A 14,736-nucleotide genomic window follows, 5' to 3' on the forward strand; every position below is an offset into this window, starting at 1 on the left:
CAGTTAACTAAAACTTAAACGCACAATCGACCCGCCCACCTTTCACTCTTCCTACCTTCAACAATTTAGCTAAAGTGAGTATCTAGGAGGAGGGCTCGCATCTTGTACAGTTATCTTCACTCGTGTTGCTGTCTGTTTGCAGAAGTGCAACAACTTTCTCCTGTAAAACATTATCCCTCACACAAATACAATAAACCTATCCTAATACCACATGCTTAAAAACTAATTATCTTAATATTGATAGTAAGATTACGGGTTACTCAAAAAGTGGTCACATAATCTGACGGCGAACAGAATAAAATGCAACACCGGAAACTGCTGTATTCCTGGTGGTACATAGCCTATCGCGAGAACAACGCACGGGATCTCTGAAGACCCGGGTATTATTCACTGATCATTCCGCGGTGAGTATTTCTTCCACATTTAGCTTTAAAAAAAAAAAGAAGCCTTTTCGTTTATATATTTATATAACTCAGTCGTGTTTTGGTCGATTGTGTGCCTTAGGCAATGTGTTTTGTACGTTTTGTGTCAAAGAGGGAGCTCAGTAGGGAGTTTATCCAGCAAATGTGAGCTATTAGTGAGCTAGCTGTTAGCTGTGCGTAACCTCCCCACGTTTATTCACGTGGTTTGACAACGATTGTGGTTTAAAATTAATAGTTTCATGTTTTTTTTTTCGTAACTCCTACCAGGTTAAAATATGGCCACCACGGACGTCCGGCTCAATCACACAATCTACATCAACAACTTGAACGAGAAAATAAAAAAAGATGGTGAGTTTATCCGCAGCTGTAGCCTCCAGGTGTCACTACGGGGTCTCCCCCCCAACTCACAATAACTCCATGGTGTTTCTTGTTTTTTTTGCAGAGTTGAAGAAGTCTCTTTACGCCATCTTCTCACAATTCGGACAAATTTTGGACATTTTGGTCGCACGAAACATAAAGATGAAGGGTCAGGCCTTTGTTATTTTCAAAGAGGTAAACAGCGCCTCCAATGCTCTGAGATCCATGCAGGGCTTTCCTTTCTACGACAAACCGATGGTAGGTTCATCACAATCAACACCAGGTGCTGTATCCGAACTGCCAAGTACATACTCAATCTGTCAGGTGTCAGTATTTACTATCTGTGCTGTACACTGTTTAGTACCTACTATTCAGTATGCACACACTGTAGGCAGATATTTGTCCCTACTTCATCTGATTCATTCAGTAAGGAAGCGACGTGTTTTTTGTTTTGTTTAGTTTTATTCAAGAAGAGTAATGCGCACATACAGTCAGGTAAACAAAAAACAATATCACAATGTAAATCAAGTAAAAGACAGATTAAATAACATGCAGTACATAAAGGAAAGTACAAATGAAAGACGGTAATATACAGGGCGGCTGTGGCTCAGTTGGTGGAGTCGTCGCCTCTCAACCGGAAGGTCGAGGGTTTGATCCCCAGCTGGGCAACATGTCCGATGTGTCCTTGGGCAAGACGCTTAATCCTGAATTGCTCCCACTGCTTCGGCGGCGGTGTATGAATGGGATTAGTTACTTCTGATGGATGATACATAGGGATCACTACCATCAGTGTGTGAATGTGTAGGTGTGACCTGTGGTGTAAAAGCGCTTTGAGTAGTCGGAAGACTAGAAAAGCGATATATAAGCTCAAGTCCATTTAGCATTTACAGAATATAAAGTAAAGTAAAACAATAAAGACGCATTTAAATCGTGAAATCATTATTTAGATAGAGGGGGAAAGGTTTTATAATAATGCAGATATTTGTTATATTTTCTGTTGTTAATTAAAAGTAGTGATTTCAGTCGGGACTTCAACTCTGGATTAAAAATTCATTTTCATTTGTTTTGATTTGGAGGCGGACATGAAGTAACGATTTACGTTTAATTTCGCACAGCATTGTGGGTGGTAAAATACAATTCATGTCCTGAAAGCATGCATCCGATCAATACTGCATGAAACCCGGAAGTTAGTATCCATACTGAAATGTTCAGTATACTGAGGTGGACCCAAAAAATGCATACTGAATGACCACGAAAGTTCATAACACTGAAACTCCCTACTGAAAAGTACACACTGCCTACTGAACTGTGGCTATTCGGAAACGGCCCAGGTTATTGACACGTTTTCCCCCGTGAGAATAACACGTGCAAAGTATCGTGGCAAATTCTCCTGACCATAAACTTCAGCCTATGAATTGTCTGCTGGTGCTGATTCTGTTTCTCTTTACAGCGTATCCAGTATGCGAAGATAGACTCGGACATTATCGCTAAAATGAAGGGGACTTATGTGGAGCGTGACCGTAAAAAGGAGAGAAAGAAGCTCAAAGGACCAGAGTCATCTGGAGTTAAGAAGGGTGCAGCTGGTGCACCTATGGTTGCTGGGGTTCCTGCAGCCATACCTGTAAGTGGATGTTTTTTACTTGAACTGCAGTTTCAATAACGTAATGTATTTAAGTATCAAGTGAGTACACATTATTAGACGAGAGTAGCAAACTGTTGGGATTCCTGACTTACTAGTTTAGATGGATTTCTCCTTTCTGTGCCCCCTTAGCTGAAGCAAAAGAATAAGGGCACACAGAGGTGGGCGAAATATCATATCACTATTTATTTTTGGCAAGATCACGATTTTTTTCATACTGTTCTTTAGACAAATTTGTAAGTTACTGACCAGTTCAACCAAACTTATTTACCTGTATAATGTTTTTAAATGCACAAAAACTGCGCTGACAAGTTTAATCTATTTGAAAAACATCTTTTGTAGGAGGTCTGCAGGTCTCTCACCCAGAACATCTTTAGCACCAGAAACGTCTTTCCCTCAATTCGATCAATATTTATGAACAATTTGAAGGTTTTCCTCACCACTTTGAAATCATGATTTAGTTATGTGTCCTCTTTTTATGTTCATCAGGAACATTTTCATGCAGTGATGCATTCATTTAAAAACATGTAGACTTAAAGTTCTTGTGTTTCTGTTCTATTTTAGCCCTGCAGAGTTCCTCCAGCTGAAGCTTCATGCAGGCTCTGCAGCCTTTGTTGTTTTTTTATGACATCATTGGACTAACTTCTGTTTTGTTTATATATAATCAAGCATAATACAAAATGTGTTCATTCTGTGACACATGATCAAAGTAAGTTTTACTGACAGAAGAGTTTAAATAAACACATAAGCCCGGTTCTACGATTTCTCTGCTTTGGCAGATCATCAGCACGTTAAAATCCTTCATGATCTAAGATCATTACATCGCCCACCACTAAGGGCAAGGTTCAAAGATGAAAATGTGTGTTCACTCAAACAACTGTTAACTGACTCCTGTTTTCTATGAAACTGTGCTGATGAAATTGGTGGGCTGCTCTTAAATGTTATACCATTTCATGTCGCTCTGAAGGGAATGCCGCCCATGAGCCAGGCTCCCCGTATGATGCACATGCCAGGACAGCCACCTTACATGCCCCCTCCTGGCATGATGCCTCCCCCAGGGATGGCCCCTGGTCAGATGCCCCCTGGTGCCATGCCTCCTGGCCAGATGATGCCAGGACAGATGCCTGGACAAATGCCCCAGCAGGTAGTGCACCTTCTGTCACAACATGTATTTTATTTTTCTAAAATATAAGCTGTCGTTTTGTCTTGGTATTTTTTTTTTTTCTGACCTCTTCAGTTTTTGTCCTCACAGGTGGCAGAAAATCCTCCCAATCACATCCTCTTCCTCACAAACCTGCCAGAGGAGACGAACGAGCTCATGCTGTCCATGCTCTTCAACCAGTCAGTACCCGTTACATGTCTGCATAAGATATTTAAGTGTTGTTTTATGTTAGTTCGAGACTGACTCTATTGTGGTGGGTTTACAGGTTCCCTGGGTTCAAGGAAGTGCGTCTGGTCCCAGGTCGTCACGATATCGCCTTTGTGGAGTTTGAGAATGAAGTGCAGGCGGGTGCCGCACGTGACGCACTGCAAGGCTTTAAGATCACTCAAGCAAACGCCATGAAGATCTCATTCGCTAAGAAATAACACTTCTCACTACTGGTCTTTTTGTAACTCCTACAGTCACCCACAGAGGCTTTTTGTTTTTATTAATGTTGCCCCCGGTCTGAATTAAACCATGTTTTAACATAAACATTTGCTGAAGTGCAGCATGGAGGTTTTATATTTCTTCAGGATTCTATGTAAGTATACACTCTTTGCATCACAATTGATGTTTCAACCAACAGTTCTGCATCCTACTGATATCATTTTTAATTTGTTAAATTCTCTCTTTTTCTTAGTAAATGTTTTGTTCTCTACTCATGAAATGTATAACTGTCTGTCATAAAGCATTGCACCCAGAGTCTGCTCTGTCAGACACAGTACCTGGAGCTTTTTCTTTATTTTTTATTAAAACTGTTCTTTGACAATACTCTGACTCATTCCATGATTTTCTGTTGCAGTGGCAGTATACAGTCAACAGATGGTGCTATAAATCGTATTTCTTCCATCTGTGATGTTCAGTTCAGTGCATAGGGGGAGGTTAAGGGATGCATGTCCAAAGATGATTCTTGTTATTGATTTTTACTTTTTGTGCCAACTACTTTTGCCGCTTCCTTGGTGTCATGACTTTCGCTAAAAGTTTAAAATAAAATCTGTATCTGAGAATCTGACATTAATCAAAATTAATGTGATTTAAGCCACCAGCCTCAAAACAATGGGGACCTTAAGCCTTTCGTTACAAATAAAAAAGTAACTTCACACATTATATGATAAAGCAGGGGGAATTCTACTGTTGAACATCATCAGTGGAGTTTGAAAGGAAAGGAGAGAAAGGCCTTGCTGTCATGGCAACTAAAGGGTCTGGCTGCACTCAACTACTGCATGTTCATAAGAAATGATTTTAAAAACTTAATAGATAGGAAGTTGGATTACATGCCTCATGACAAAAATTGTTTTCCATCAGTCTAATAAAATAACAAAGTGGACTGTCTTCGTTTCAATCATGTCCCTTCTGCTTCTCCAGTAAACAAAACAGAGTCTCTTTCAATTTGCTCCTTGAAGTATGCAGAACATGCCTCAACTAACCATTTTTAACTAGTTCTGGCCTCTATTCCAGGCTCCATGCAATTCAACAGCGAATAATAATAATATTTTACAAATCTATTAGATGACATGTACCAGCTGTTCTTGAACTTGCGTGCATTTTCCTTCATCAGTTCATCTTTCAATGGCTTTGTGCCCCCAAGATCAATTCTTAAACTGGAGAACAAATACTCAGAGGTTTTCTCAGTCATCATTGTGTAATTGCTTGAACTGCTTGGCTGAATCTGAATCAAATCGTTTCATCAGGAATTTATTAATTCAGCCATGGCAACACGCCTGCAGCACTGCAGCCGATGTGTTTGGAAATGTTGATTCCGCTTTAATAGAAAACAATCTGTGCTTTCTAGCCTCTGGACTTCCAAATCTGAATTTAAGAAAACACAGAGTAGCTGTTCTGTAACGATCCTTTATGACAGCTTAACCTGTGGTGGAAGAAGTGCTTATATGAATAAAATCACCAATACTGCAGTGTGAAAATGCTCATTCACTAAAGCTTTAAAAAGCATCAGTAACTAGTTGTAACAGCAAATCACAGTAAGTATTGATTATGTAGGCAGAGCAAAGTGACCTTAATTTAAAGCTCTAATTCTGGAACTCCTCCTTGTGGTACTCTATTAGTAATTAGTGTTTTAACAAATATTTAATGAATGCAAATGTGTCCAATATTGCTCATGTTTGCAGTTGTCTTCAGTTTGCCAATTAGCAAATGCCGGCTGTGTGTTTTGCAGCAAATCCTCAAAGGCCCCTGGCAGCCTTCATACACTGTAGGTTTGTAGAGTAATTAGATGCCAATGAAGACCACCACCAGCACCACCTCATCTCAAAGGCTGGATTCATGAGTGTTTGGGTGGTTTTCTGTGTGAATTAGGCCTGAAAAGCTTTATTTAGACTCACACTATCAACTGTGCCCAGTGCACACAGGGGCCTCCCTGTTGTGGATTTAAACTGTGCCCTGAGTAATTGTCTTCAGGTCAGCTCAGCGGTGTACACAGCAATGCACATTCTTCTGTAGATTCCCAAGCCTTTCCACACTCCCTTATTTTGCCTTGAGAAAGCGCTGACCTTAGCCACCAGGGCGCCATGTGTGTGTGTGTGTGTGAGTGTCGCATGCTGTTGGCAACTTGCCTGGTGCATTCCCATTCACCAACGCAGTGATCTTTCATTTGTAGGGACTGGATTTGTAGGACTTTTCTAGTGGGCCGAGTGGGAGTTGTGTCTGAGATCAAAAAATCATCCCTGAGATGATATCAGCGTGTGATGGTACAATCATGTCTGCATGCACAATAAAGGCTTGTGCTATGGGATGGGAGCTGTTGGTCTATTAGGGTCATAGCTCACTTGTAAAAGCTGAGAATCTGCCTGAAACTGATTAAAAAGAGTTCTATGTATTAATCCATTTAAATCCGGAGACTCAAAAAATCCTATGAGGATAAATATTGCTCCATAACTTAAGTAAAAATGGCATCCCAAATATATTCTTACATTTAAGCATATGTAAATAAATATTATGTAGTTGACAACAACAGTATTTTTATTCTTGGTTAATTAATTAATTAATTTGATACTTGTATTGATACTGTTTTTTTCAGTGTTCCAATGAAAGCTTCACAATAATAATGTAAAAAAAAAAAAAAAAAAAAGCCTTTTTGCTTTTACCTTTCTTCATTTCTCTTTAAAAGGCTTCATGGCTATTTGGACAGAAAAAAACAAACACTGATATTTTGCCTTAGCGATTCAGTTGTAAATGCTGGAACTGAGAAAATGGGAAGCTTTATTTAATAATTCATTATTTATTAAAACAGTGAGAAACCACCCTGAAGCATGACAGCTGATATGTAGTATGATCAAACCTGAACCACAGCACGTGCAGAAGGTGATCATCAGTTGTGAGTCTTCTGCTCAAAAAAGACGCACGTGGCCGTTAGATGGCGCCAAATACACAACAGGCCCGCAACAAAACTTTCTCTCTTAGGAAACGAGACTCACAAAGTGCAAGTATTTTGTCACTCCTCCTCAGGTGATCCACTCACACGTTGGCCTTTGACCGCTTCACTCAGTGCAGTGACGTCTCTGCGTTTCCTGCTGGTCGGTTAGAATTCAGCTCATGTCTGGAGGTCGGTGGCTCCTCTATGCAAATCGCCCCTCTGCTCCTCAAGAGCCCTCTGTTTTGCTCCGGGGTCACTGTAGAGCATAGGGCCGCGGAAACACCAGCGGTTGTCAGGGAAGCTCTTGAGCAACAAGCTCATGATAGACCTCAAGATAGAGGAGGAGGAGGAGGAGGAAGGCAGCATCTCATTAGATTTGCTCCAATGAAGAAGGTCTACATTGTGCCGAGGTCTTAGGTCCAAGAGGACGAGCACTGGGAGTAAGATGTGGAAAATATGCCATGTGACCGGTGCCAATACTTAGAAGATGCCTATACACTAGCCTACAGTTCTCCCTTGTATTCATGCGATCAGCCTGTTATTTGCAGCCTGCGGCATCATTAAACAGCGGTATGTGCCCATGTACACAGGCCAGCAGCTGTTGGAACAAGCTTAATCTTAAATGTGGGTTTGACTGTCTCGTTTCAGAAGAAGCAATGCGGCTGGGAAGGCGCGTTTGGGCACCTGCGCCACGTGTTACTATCTGATCACTTCAAAGAGAACACACTCCCCAAGCTGACATTTCGTCTTTTCTTACTGTGAATAACTTGAGAGTCATCATCCGTTGCACGAGCGGTATTTTAATTATGGTGGCCTACTCAAACTTTCCCATTCAGGGGCCACCCGAGCACGTGAAAAACCGAGAAGGAAAAAAACAGTTAATTGGCCCAGCGGAGCTTTGAAGTAGAAAGTGGACTGAAACTGGATGAAGGGAGAAGTGGAAGTGTAACAGAGATGTAACAGAACACCGAAAAGAGGAACTGAAACTTATTCAGGATAATCCCATCCCAGGCGCAGATGTGACACATTTAAAGAAAAAAGAAAAAAGCTGAAGTACAAGTGTGTAGAAAGGGAGAGAGAGAGAGTGATGAGAGCATTACGCGCTGGGAACCGTCCGAACAAGAACATAAAGGCGGATATACCCTGCCTCAGGACACACCCTCCATGCGCTCTCTCTCTCGCTCTCTCTCCCTCATTGTTTCCCACACTGACTCTGTCGCCGCTGGGCTTCATATCGGGTTGACAAATGACCATAAAGCAGCTTCGATGGCAAGAGCGCGTAGTTAAAACCATTCCTCTGGAAAGAGACGCAACTTCGGTGGCCGCATCGCGAACACGCTCACTCCAAAATGGGATTTAGATAGATGTGATACATATTTTGTTTTGCGTGCAAGAGACAGAAGAAAGAGCGAGAAGCGAGAGTGCCAGCTAATTAGGATGAGAGTTCAAGTCAACTGAGCCGGCAGATTGGACCTTTAAAGCCTCTTAACGCAGGTGGTGGGCGGAATACAGCGCGAGGGGAGTGTGTTTATGTGTAGTGTGTTTGTGTCACTCCCAGTGGAAGTGGAAATACTCTGGACACGGCAGTGAGTGGGTGATCAGGTGTGTGTATGTGAGAGTGAATGGGTGGATAAATCCAAGCGGAGGCAGTGGTAGTCATGGTTTATCTGACCGGGACGCGATGAAGAGGCTCAGTGGGAGTTTCAGGGTTTAACACCGGAGAAGAAGAGGGGAGCTGGGAAGACGGACGGACGCAGGGCGCAAGAAGGAGGAGGAGGAGGAGGAGGAGGAGGGGGCAAAAAGGGACACCAGCATCACCAAAGCGCACAACCGGGTCCCCAATCCCTTGACGCAGGGATGGAGAGCACGAGAGCGCACGGGGAAACTCGACTCTATACCAGAAACAGGAGGGGAAAGATAACCGGATCACTGGCCATGATGAGTGAACCACCCAGAGGACACCTCCACCTGCGGCGTGCTGTGATTTTTCTCCTCGCCTTCACGATACAACCGCAGGTAAGCCACTGATTAAGTGCTATTTCAGGCTCTTAAACCACCGAAGCTGACTTTTAAATGTGGTTTCGCCTATTTTCCTTATCACAACTGCGTGCAAATAGTCAACAGAGTCCACATATACTCTCTCTCTCTCTCTCACACACACACACACACACACACACACACACACACACAAACACACTAACACACACTGTCCAATCCCTTTTTGTGCTGCCCTCATTCTGCTCCTCCATGGCGCTGTGCCCACCTGTTGTTCCACCCTGCTGGTGTCTGTCTGCCCACAAAACACACAACTACAGTAATCTTGATGTAGAAGCTAATATTAGTGAAAAAATGTATCACCATGAGAATGTTTAAACAAAATCTTCTTAGCCTTGTGAGGCAGTGACTGTTTATTATTCCACTGCTTGTATACCAAACAAAGAGTAATGAGGCTGGCAGACAAAGAGAAATGTAGCTCAGTAAACGCTTACAACCGCTGTGTAAGATTTGTTTTTGTGTTATAGTAGCAACTAGAATAACTTGTTCAGTGAATTAACGGAGGATGAGGAATACCCACTCGTCACACCCTCTGTTCAGCATCAGCTCCTTACCAGTAAGGATGGATGCAACTGCATCCCTCGGCATCTCGGTCTTGGAAGGTTTTCCTGCTGCTGCTTTGCCAATTTCTGACACTTTTCAGTGTGTCTTTGAGAGATTCCTTTGTGTTTTATGTGGACTTGTAAATGACAGGATTGCTTAATAGGCCCTGCAAGAACATGTCTGATTCTGACTCAATACTTTTAGCATCATGGGGATCTCTGCTGAAAAATAATAGCCATGAAGCTGCAAAACTACATTTTTTCCCCATTCTCCCTCTGAGCTTTCAGGCAACCGCTGATCATGATGCTTGTGATGTGTGACAGGACCCAGCAGTACCTCGAACAGGCCCAGAGGTTCTACACAGTGTGCATGTGTGCAGGGTTGTGTGTCTGTGTTTGTATGTGAGTGTGTGTGCATGCATGTGTTTTCTGAAACCCTGAGCTCACATCCAACATGTGTTTCCTGGGTGTGTGTGTGGAGCCCGGGGCCACAGCAGAATAAACTCCGGGGCGTGTGAACGTTGAACGTTCAGACAGCTCTGTGTGACTCTCGCTGCACCTCTGCAACCCCTGCACAGCTGAGCAACAACACACTCCACTCCCTCCGCTCTCTGACTCCACTGCAGTGTGAAACACACACTCTGGATCCTCTGCTGCTGTTGAGGATGATGATTATTAATGCAGGGAACAGGGCAGCATGAAGATCCAGAAATGCCCAGAAAGAGAGAGAGAATTACAAGAGAAGCTTATTGACTATGTTTTTTCTGCACGCCATCACAGTGCAGCACAGAATGAGCCTGCAAGAGAATCTGACATTCAGCTTTGCAAAATACTCAGTTTAATGGATTGAAAAGCACTGATTGAATTGGGATGAATTTAAAAAAATCGATTTTTTGTTGTTAGATTTCTTTGAAATTTGTCTGCAGTCAGAATAACAAAGTGTTTTACACTCTCAATGGTCTTTTTTTATTGCGCAACCCTATTTTATTTGCATTATTTCACGTTGAAAGATACACATGTGTGACATTTAAGAGTTTCATTTAGGTTTAGTCTGTTTGCTTTTGCACAATTTGTTGAGCAAATATGCAGTAGAGCTTACTTCAGCAATTTGTTTTCGAGGAGAATGTGTGCTTTAAAATTGTCTTTTAATGGCTCCTTGTTTAGCCCTATGTTCTTGTTTAAACTACCAGTAAAAGTTTCACCTGCTTTACACAGATAAAGCTCAGTTACTGGACCATAAATGTCTAGAATTCGTCAGATAGAGAGGATTTGTTGTGATCCATCCTGAGTTTAGGTCTAAGTGATCCTTTAACCACCGTAACTCTCCTGCAGAAACGATCTGAGCCTTGGCCTGGTCTCCCTCTCTATCTCTCTCTGTCTCTTCTCTACCTGTCTGTGTGTCTGCCTCTCTCCCTCTCTCTCTCCCTCTCTCTCTCTCCCTCTCTGGTTGGACTGGGCGCTGAAACGCTGGTATGTCGGGAATGATTTGGGCAGCGGGAGGAGGAGAGGAAGAAAGGAGGATGTAGAGTGATGAGGGCCACTGTATCTCCACAAACCTTTTGATGTAGTCGAATTAAACCCCCTCCTCTCCACCCTTCCATCCCGCTGACCCCTCCCACCTCACCCCCTCACCCCCTCCCAGGCTGGGACAGGGGCAAGAGAGGGCCACGCAGACGAACACAAAGGAGCGACTCAGATTGTGATTCTCAGATTGTCGACATTAGAAACATCAGAGCTTGTTGGTTTGTAGGGATTTCTTTCGATGATCTTTACACCACTTTGGGGAAACATGAGTCTGATTCTCGGGCTTAATGAGCGATCATTAAGTCCAGTGTAGAGCAACAAAAAAAAAAAGAGCTAGATTATTCAGATCTCTCTATCAGAAAGGATGGCTTAATGGCAAACTGAGATAAAAGGGTTTTTTTGTGTTTTTAGAAGCCAGTCATTATCTCGTATGCGCCAGTGACACACAGACACACACACATGCAAGCACGCACATACCTGACCCTGGTGCTCCGAGACTCTCAGGGGGTCTTGTTAACTCTACAGTGTGTGTGTGGGAAGGGGTGTCAGTGTGTCTCCTCCACCCATCTTTAAACAGGGAGGGTACACAAAAGAAAAGAAAGGGAGGCAGATGAAAAGGAGAACAGCAACAATACAGAAAAGAGCTGATGGCCACAGAAAGAGAAATGACAGGAGTGATACAGCTCGTTCCCAGATAGAGAAAATAGAAGGGAGGAGGAGGGGGAGGGGGAGGGGGAGGAGGAGGAGTGTGAGCAGGTTCTCAGTGATATCGTCCCCAGGGAGGAGAGAGTGAGAAATAAGACTGGGGTGGTGGTGACACATAGGAAGAGGAAAGAAAGAAAGAAAGACAAGGAAGTGAAGAGATAAACAGTATTAAATGGCAGCAGTTAGGGGGTATTTTTCCATGATTTGGGGTGGAAAAGTTGTGGGAATCAAAGTTTCTTTTTAAGGCCTGTTGTGTGGTAACAAACTGATAAACAGATGATGCAGAGGCGACAGCCAGGCTGCTGTAGATTCCCTGGAGTTACATTTCAGGAAACATGATAGTCTCCTCTCAAACATTCTCGAATGTGTTTGATAACCCTTTATGAATAGAAACCAAATATCACACAGAGATCGCTAATTGCATAGTCGGGATGTTTTTTTAGGCTAAATTCGTCATCCAGGGAAGCTGTTTTGTGTTAAGCAAAAGTGGTCGTCAATAAGAACATTATTTGTTTTTCACATTACAGCCTCTGTGTCTCATCCATCATTACTAACCTTGCTTAATTGTATCTTTTGAAGTGACACTCATTGTAAAGAATGGTTTGCCACAAAAGTAGCCAAACCACTACAGATGAGGTTTTGGTTATCTCAGACATTAGTTGTATGCAGGCAAACAGTCGGCATGGAGACCAAAATGGGTGAAATACAATCCGCCAATAAGTAATGCTGGACCCCTCGGCCTTCATCTAAAAACAATTTAGCCTAAAATTAAGTCTTTTATAGATTTCTGCATGCAAGTGCAGCTCATATCTGTTACTATACATCCTTTCTCATTGTCTACTCAATTTTCCTTATACAAGCTGCTAGTTGTACAGTTAACAAAGGCAAAGTCTTTGTTGGAGGTCCTTTTTAGCTACCTGCTGGCTATATGGGAACCACTGAAAAGTTGGCCCTTGCATCCTGGAGCTATATTCTGATAAGCTGATTGCTCCTGAGGTTGAGGTTTTGGTGGATGTAGTTTACTGGTTGTTCAAAATGATGACGTAATTGCAGTGGTGATCAATAACAGTATTTATGATGATCAATGCTTCTTTTTAAATTTAACATTCAATAGAAAGTTGTTTCATTTTTTTCCCTCTGTCTTTCTACATTTTTTCCTTTATTTTCATGCTTTACTGATATCTAATGTTTTCTTTTCTAAACAGAAAACCGTACATATCTCTCCTCTCCTTTAAAAAAAGAAAAAAACACTTCACCTCTTACTTTGCAACAGCCTTATTTGGCTACGTCTGCTTTCTCATCAATTAAGGCAGGTTTTTTTTTAAAGAACCTGGCTTTGAAGTGTTAACTGTGAGGGGAGCTTTCACACGTTGTTGCATGTCTTTTCATGCCCAGAGTTTGTTTAATTATAGTGAAGATAATAATGTAAGCCTGTCCCTCCCTCCCTCTCTTCCCCCTCCTCTCTCTGGACTCAGGTTGTGTGTGCTGTCGGGATGTTCGAGCTTCAGATCCGCCACTTTCGAAACCCACACGGACTCCTGCAGACCGGAGACTGCTGCGACCTCTCTGCAATTGGGGGCCATCGCTGCTCTGCCAGGGACCAATGTGACACTTTCTTCAAAGCCTGTCTGAAGGAGTACCAGGCCCGGGTCGCCCCGACTGGAACCTGCACCTTCGGGTCAGGCAGCACAGGGATCCTGGGTGGAAACTCCCAGTCACTCCACCACCGAGGACACGAAGGAGGAGGAGAGGATGGGACTAATGGACACATTGTCATTCCCTTCAAGTACGCCTGGCCAGTAAGTACAGGGGCAGTGCTGGTTATCAGTATGGTTACCACGGGAACAGGCAAAGCTTCAAGTACAACAATACACTCAAACTGAGGCTAGAGTGGAATAACAATGACACTCAGAGTTCAGGCTACCATGCTTTTAGACCCTCTATGTGTGGGTGGAAATAGTCCTAGAATAACTCTAATTAACCACAAACTGGATCAGGACCAAGAACGTTCTGATGACCTGAAGACCTCTTTGTATATAAGATATTTCACTTAAAGGAATGTGTGTCCCTCACATTGGCCTGCCTTTTCAAAAAGCCAATTTCAAGCAATGTTTTTTTTTTAATTTAAAACCATAACTCCTAATAAGTAAAAGGCAGAGGAGCCAAAACATCACGTGGTTAATGAGTTTAGCTATTGTTACTGTAGTTTATAACCAGGAGATACAATTTTAAATAATCCAAAACTTTATGAACTGCTTAAACTAATCAGTGAAAACACATTAGCGTGCCTACATGCTAAGCTAAATATGCTAGACGTTATTATGCACACATTAGCATGCTGTTGGTAGCAATCAGCTGGCTACTGCAATGTTCTGTCTTCAGGTCTCAAAAAATGTTGAGCTTTACTTTGTGTTTGGTGTTGATTTCGAAAATACTGGCACACTGAACCCACACTGAATTAGGTTATCAATTTGGCAAATGTTTAGCATGCTGTTATTAGCACTTAACGCAAAATGACAGCATGCATTGTGTATGGTTAAGAGTATACCTGTTTGTGCACCACTGTAGCATGCTGCTGCTGGCAGTTGGCAGACTATTGCAGTTTAAGTGATTCAGGTCTCAACTCCTCAAGAGGGGCAACAAATTGTTTGGTAAGGGGAGGCCGTGTGCTGCAGTGGTTAGCAAGGCCCTGGATTTGAGTCCAGAGGGACATTGAGGTACTCCAGATTCTACCACTGATCAATAACTAGGTGTTGGGTAACTTGGATGTATGTGTGTGAGATGTGAACTCTGATTGTCAGCCTTGTGTTTGACTGGGGAACATGCTGGGTGTACCCTGAGGGAGATAATGGATGAATAGTCAATCCGATAACAACCCATGTTCACGATGAGGCAACAATCAAGAGAAGTAGTCTTTACTT

At 42.6% G+C, this 14,736-nt stretch overlaps 2 protein-coding genes across 3 annotated transcripts in view; both read left to right on the forward strand.

Annotated features, from left to right (window-relative positions):
- Positions 1-276: 276 nt before the first annotated feature.
- snrpa (small nuclear ribonucleoprotein polypeptide A) lies at positions 277-4,390 on the forward strand. Its single transcript, XM_020636118.3, has 7 exons — positions 277-404; positions 690-770; positions 865-1,037; positions 2,230-2,400; positions 3,386-3,562; positions 3,671-3,759; positions 3,846-4,390. The coding sequence occupies exons 2-7, from the start codon at positions 698-700 to the stop codon at positions 4,003-4,005; spliced, it is 843 nt and encodes a 280-aa protein (XP_020491774.1). The 5' UTR covers positions 277-404; positions 690-697; the 3' UTR covers positions 4,006-4,390.
- Positions 4,391-8,151: 3,761 nt separating this feature from the next.
- LOC109985774 (protein jagged-1b) overlaps positions 8,152-14,736 on the forward strand; it is a 45,273-nt gene continuing 38,688 nt past the window's right edge. Inside the window, exons 1-2 of one of the 2 annotated variants that reach the window (XM_020636174.3) lie at positions 8,152-9,005; positions 13,291-13,614. In XM_020636174.3, the coding sequence (XP_020491830.2) occupies positions 8,847-9,005; positions 13,291-13,614 (483 nt within the window). In that variant the 5' untranslated portion in view covers positions 8,152-8,846. The remainder of the gene's footprint in view (positions 9,006-13,290; positions 13,615-14,736) is intronic. The other variant, XM_020636172.3, reaches the window with a different exon arrangement.

The sequence above is a fragment of the Labrus bergylta genome, chromosome 11 (genome assembly GCF_963930695.1).
Source record: "Labrus bergylta chromosome 11, fLabBer1.1, whole genome shotgun sequence".
Taxonomy (NCBI): Eukaryota; Metazoa; Chordata; class Actinopteri; order Labriformes; family Labridae; genus Labrus; species Labrus bergylta.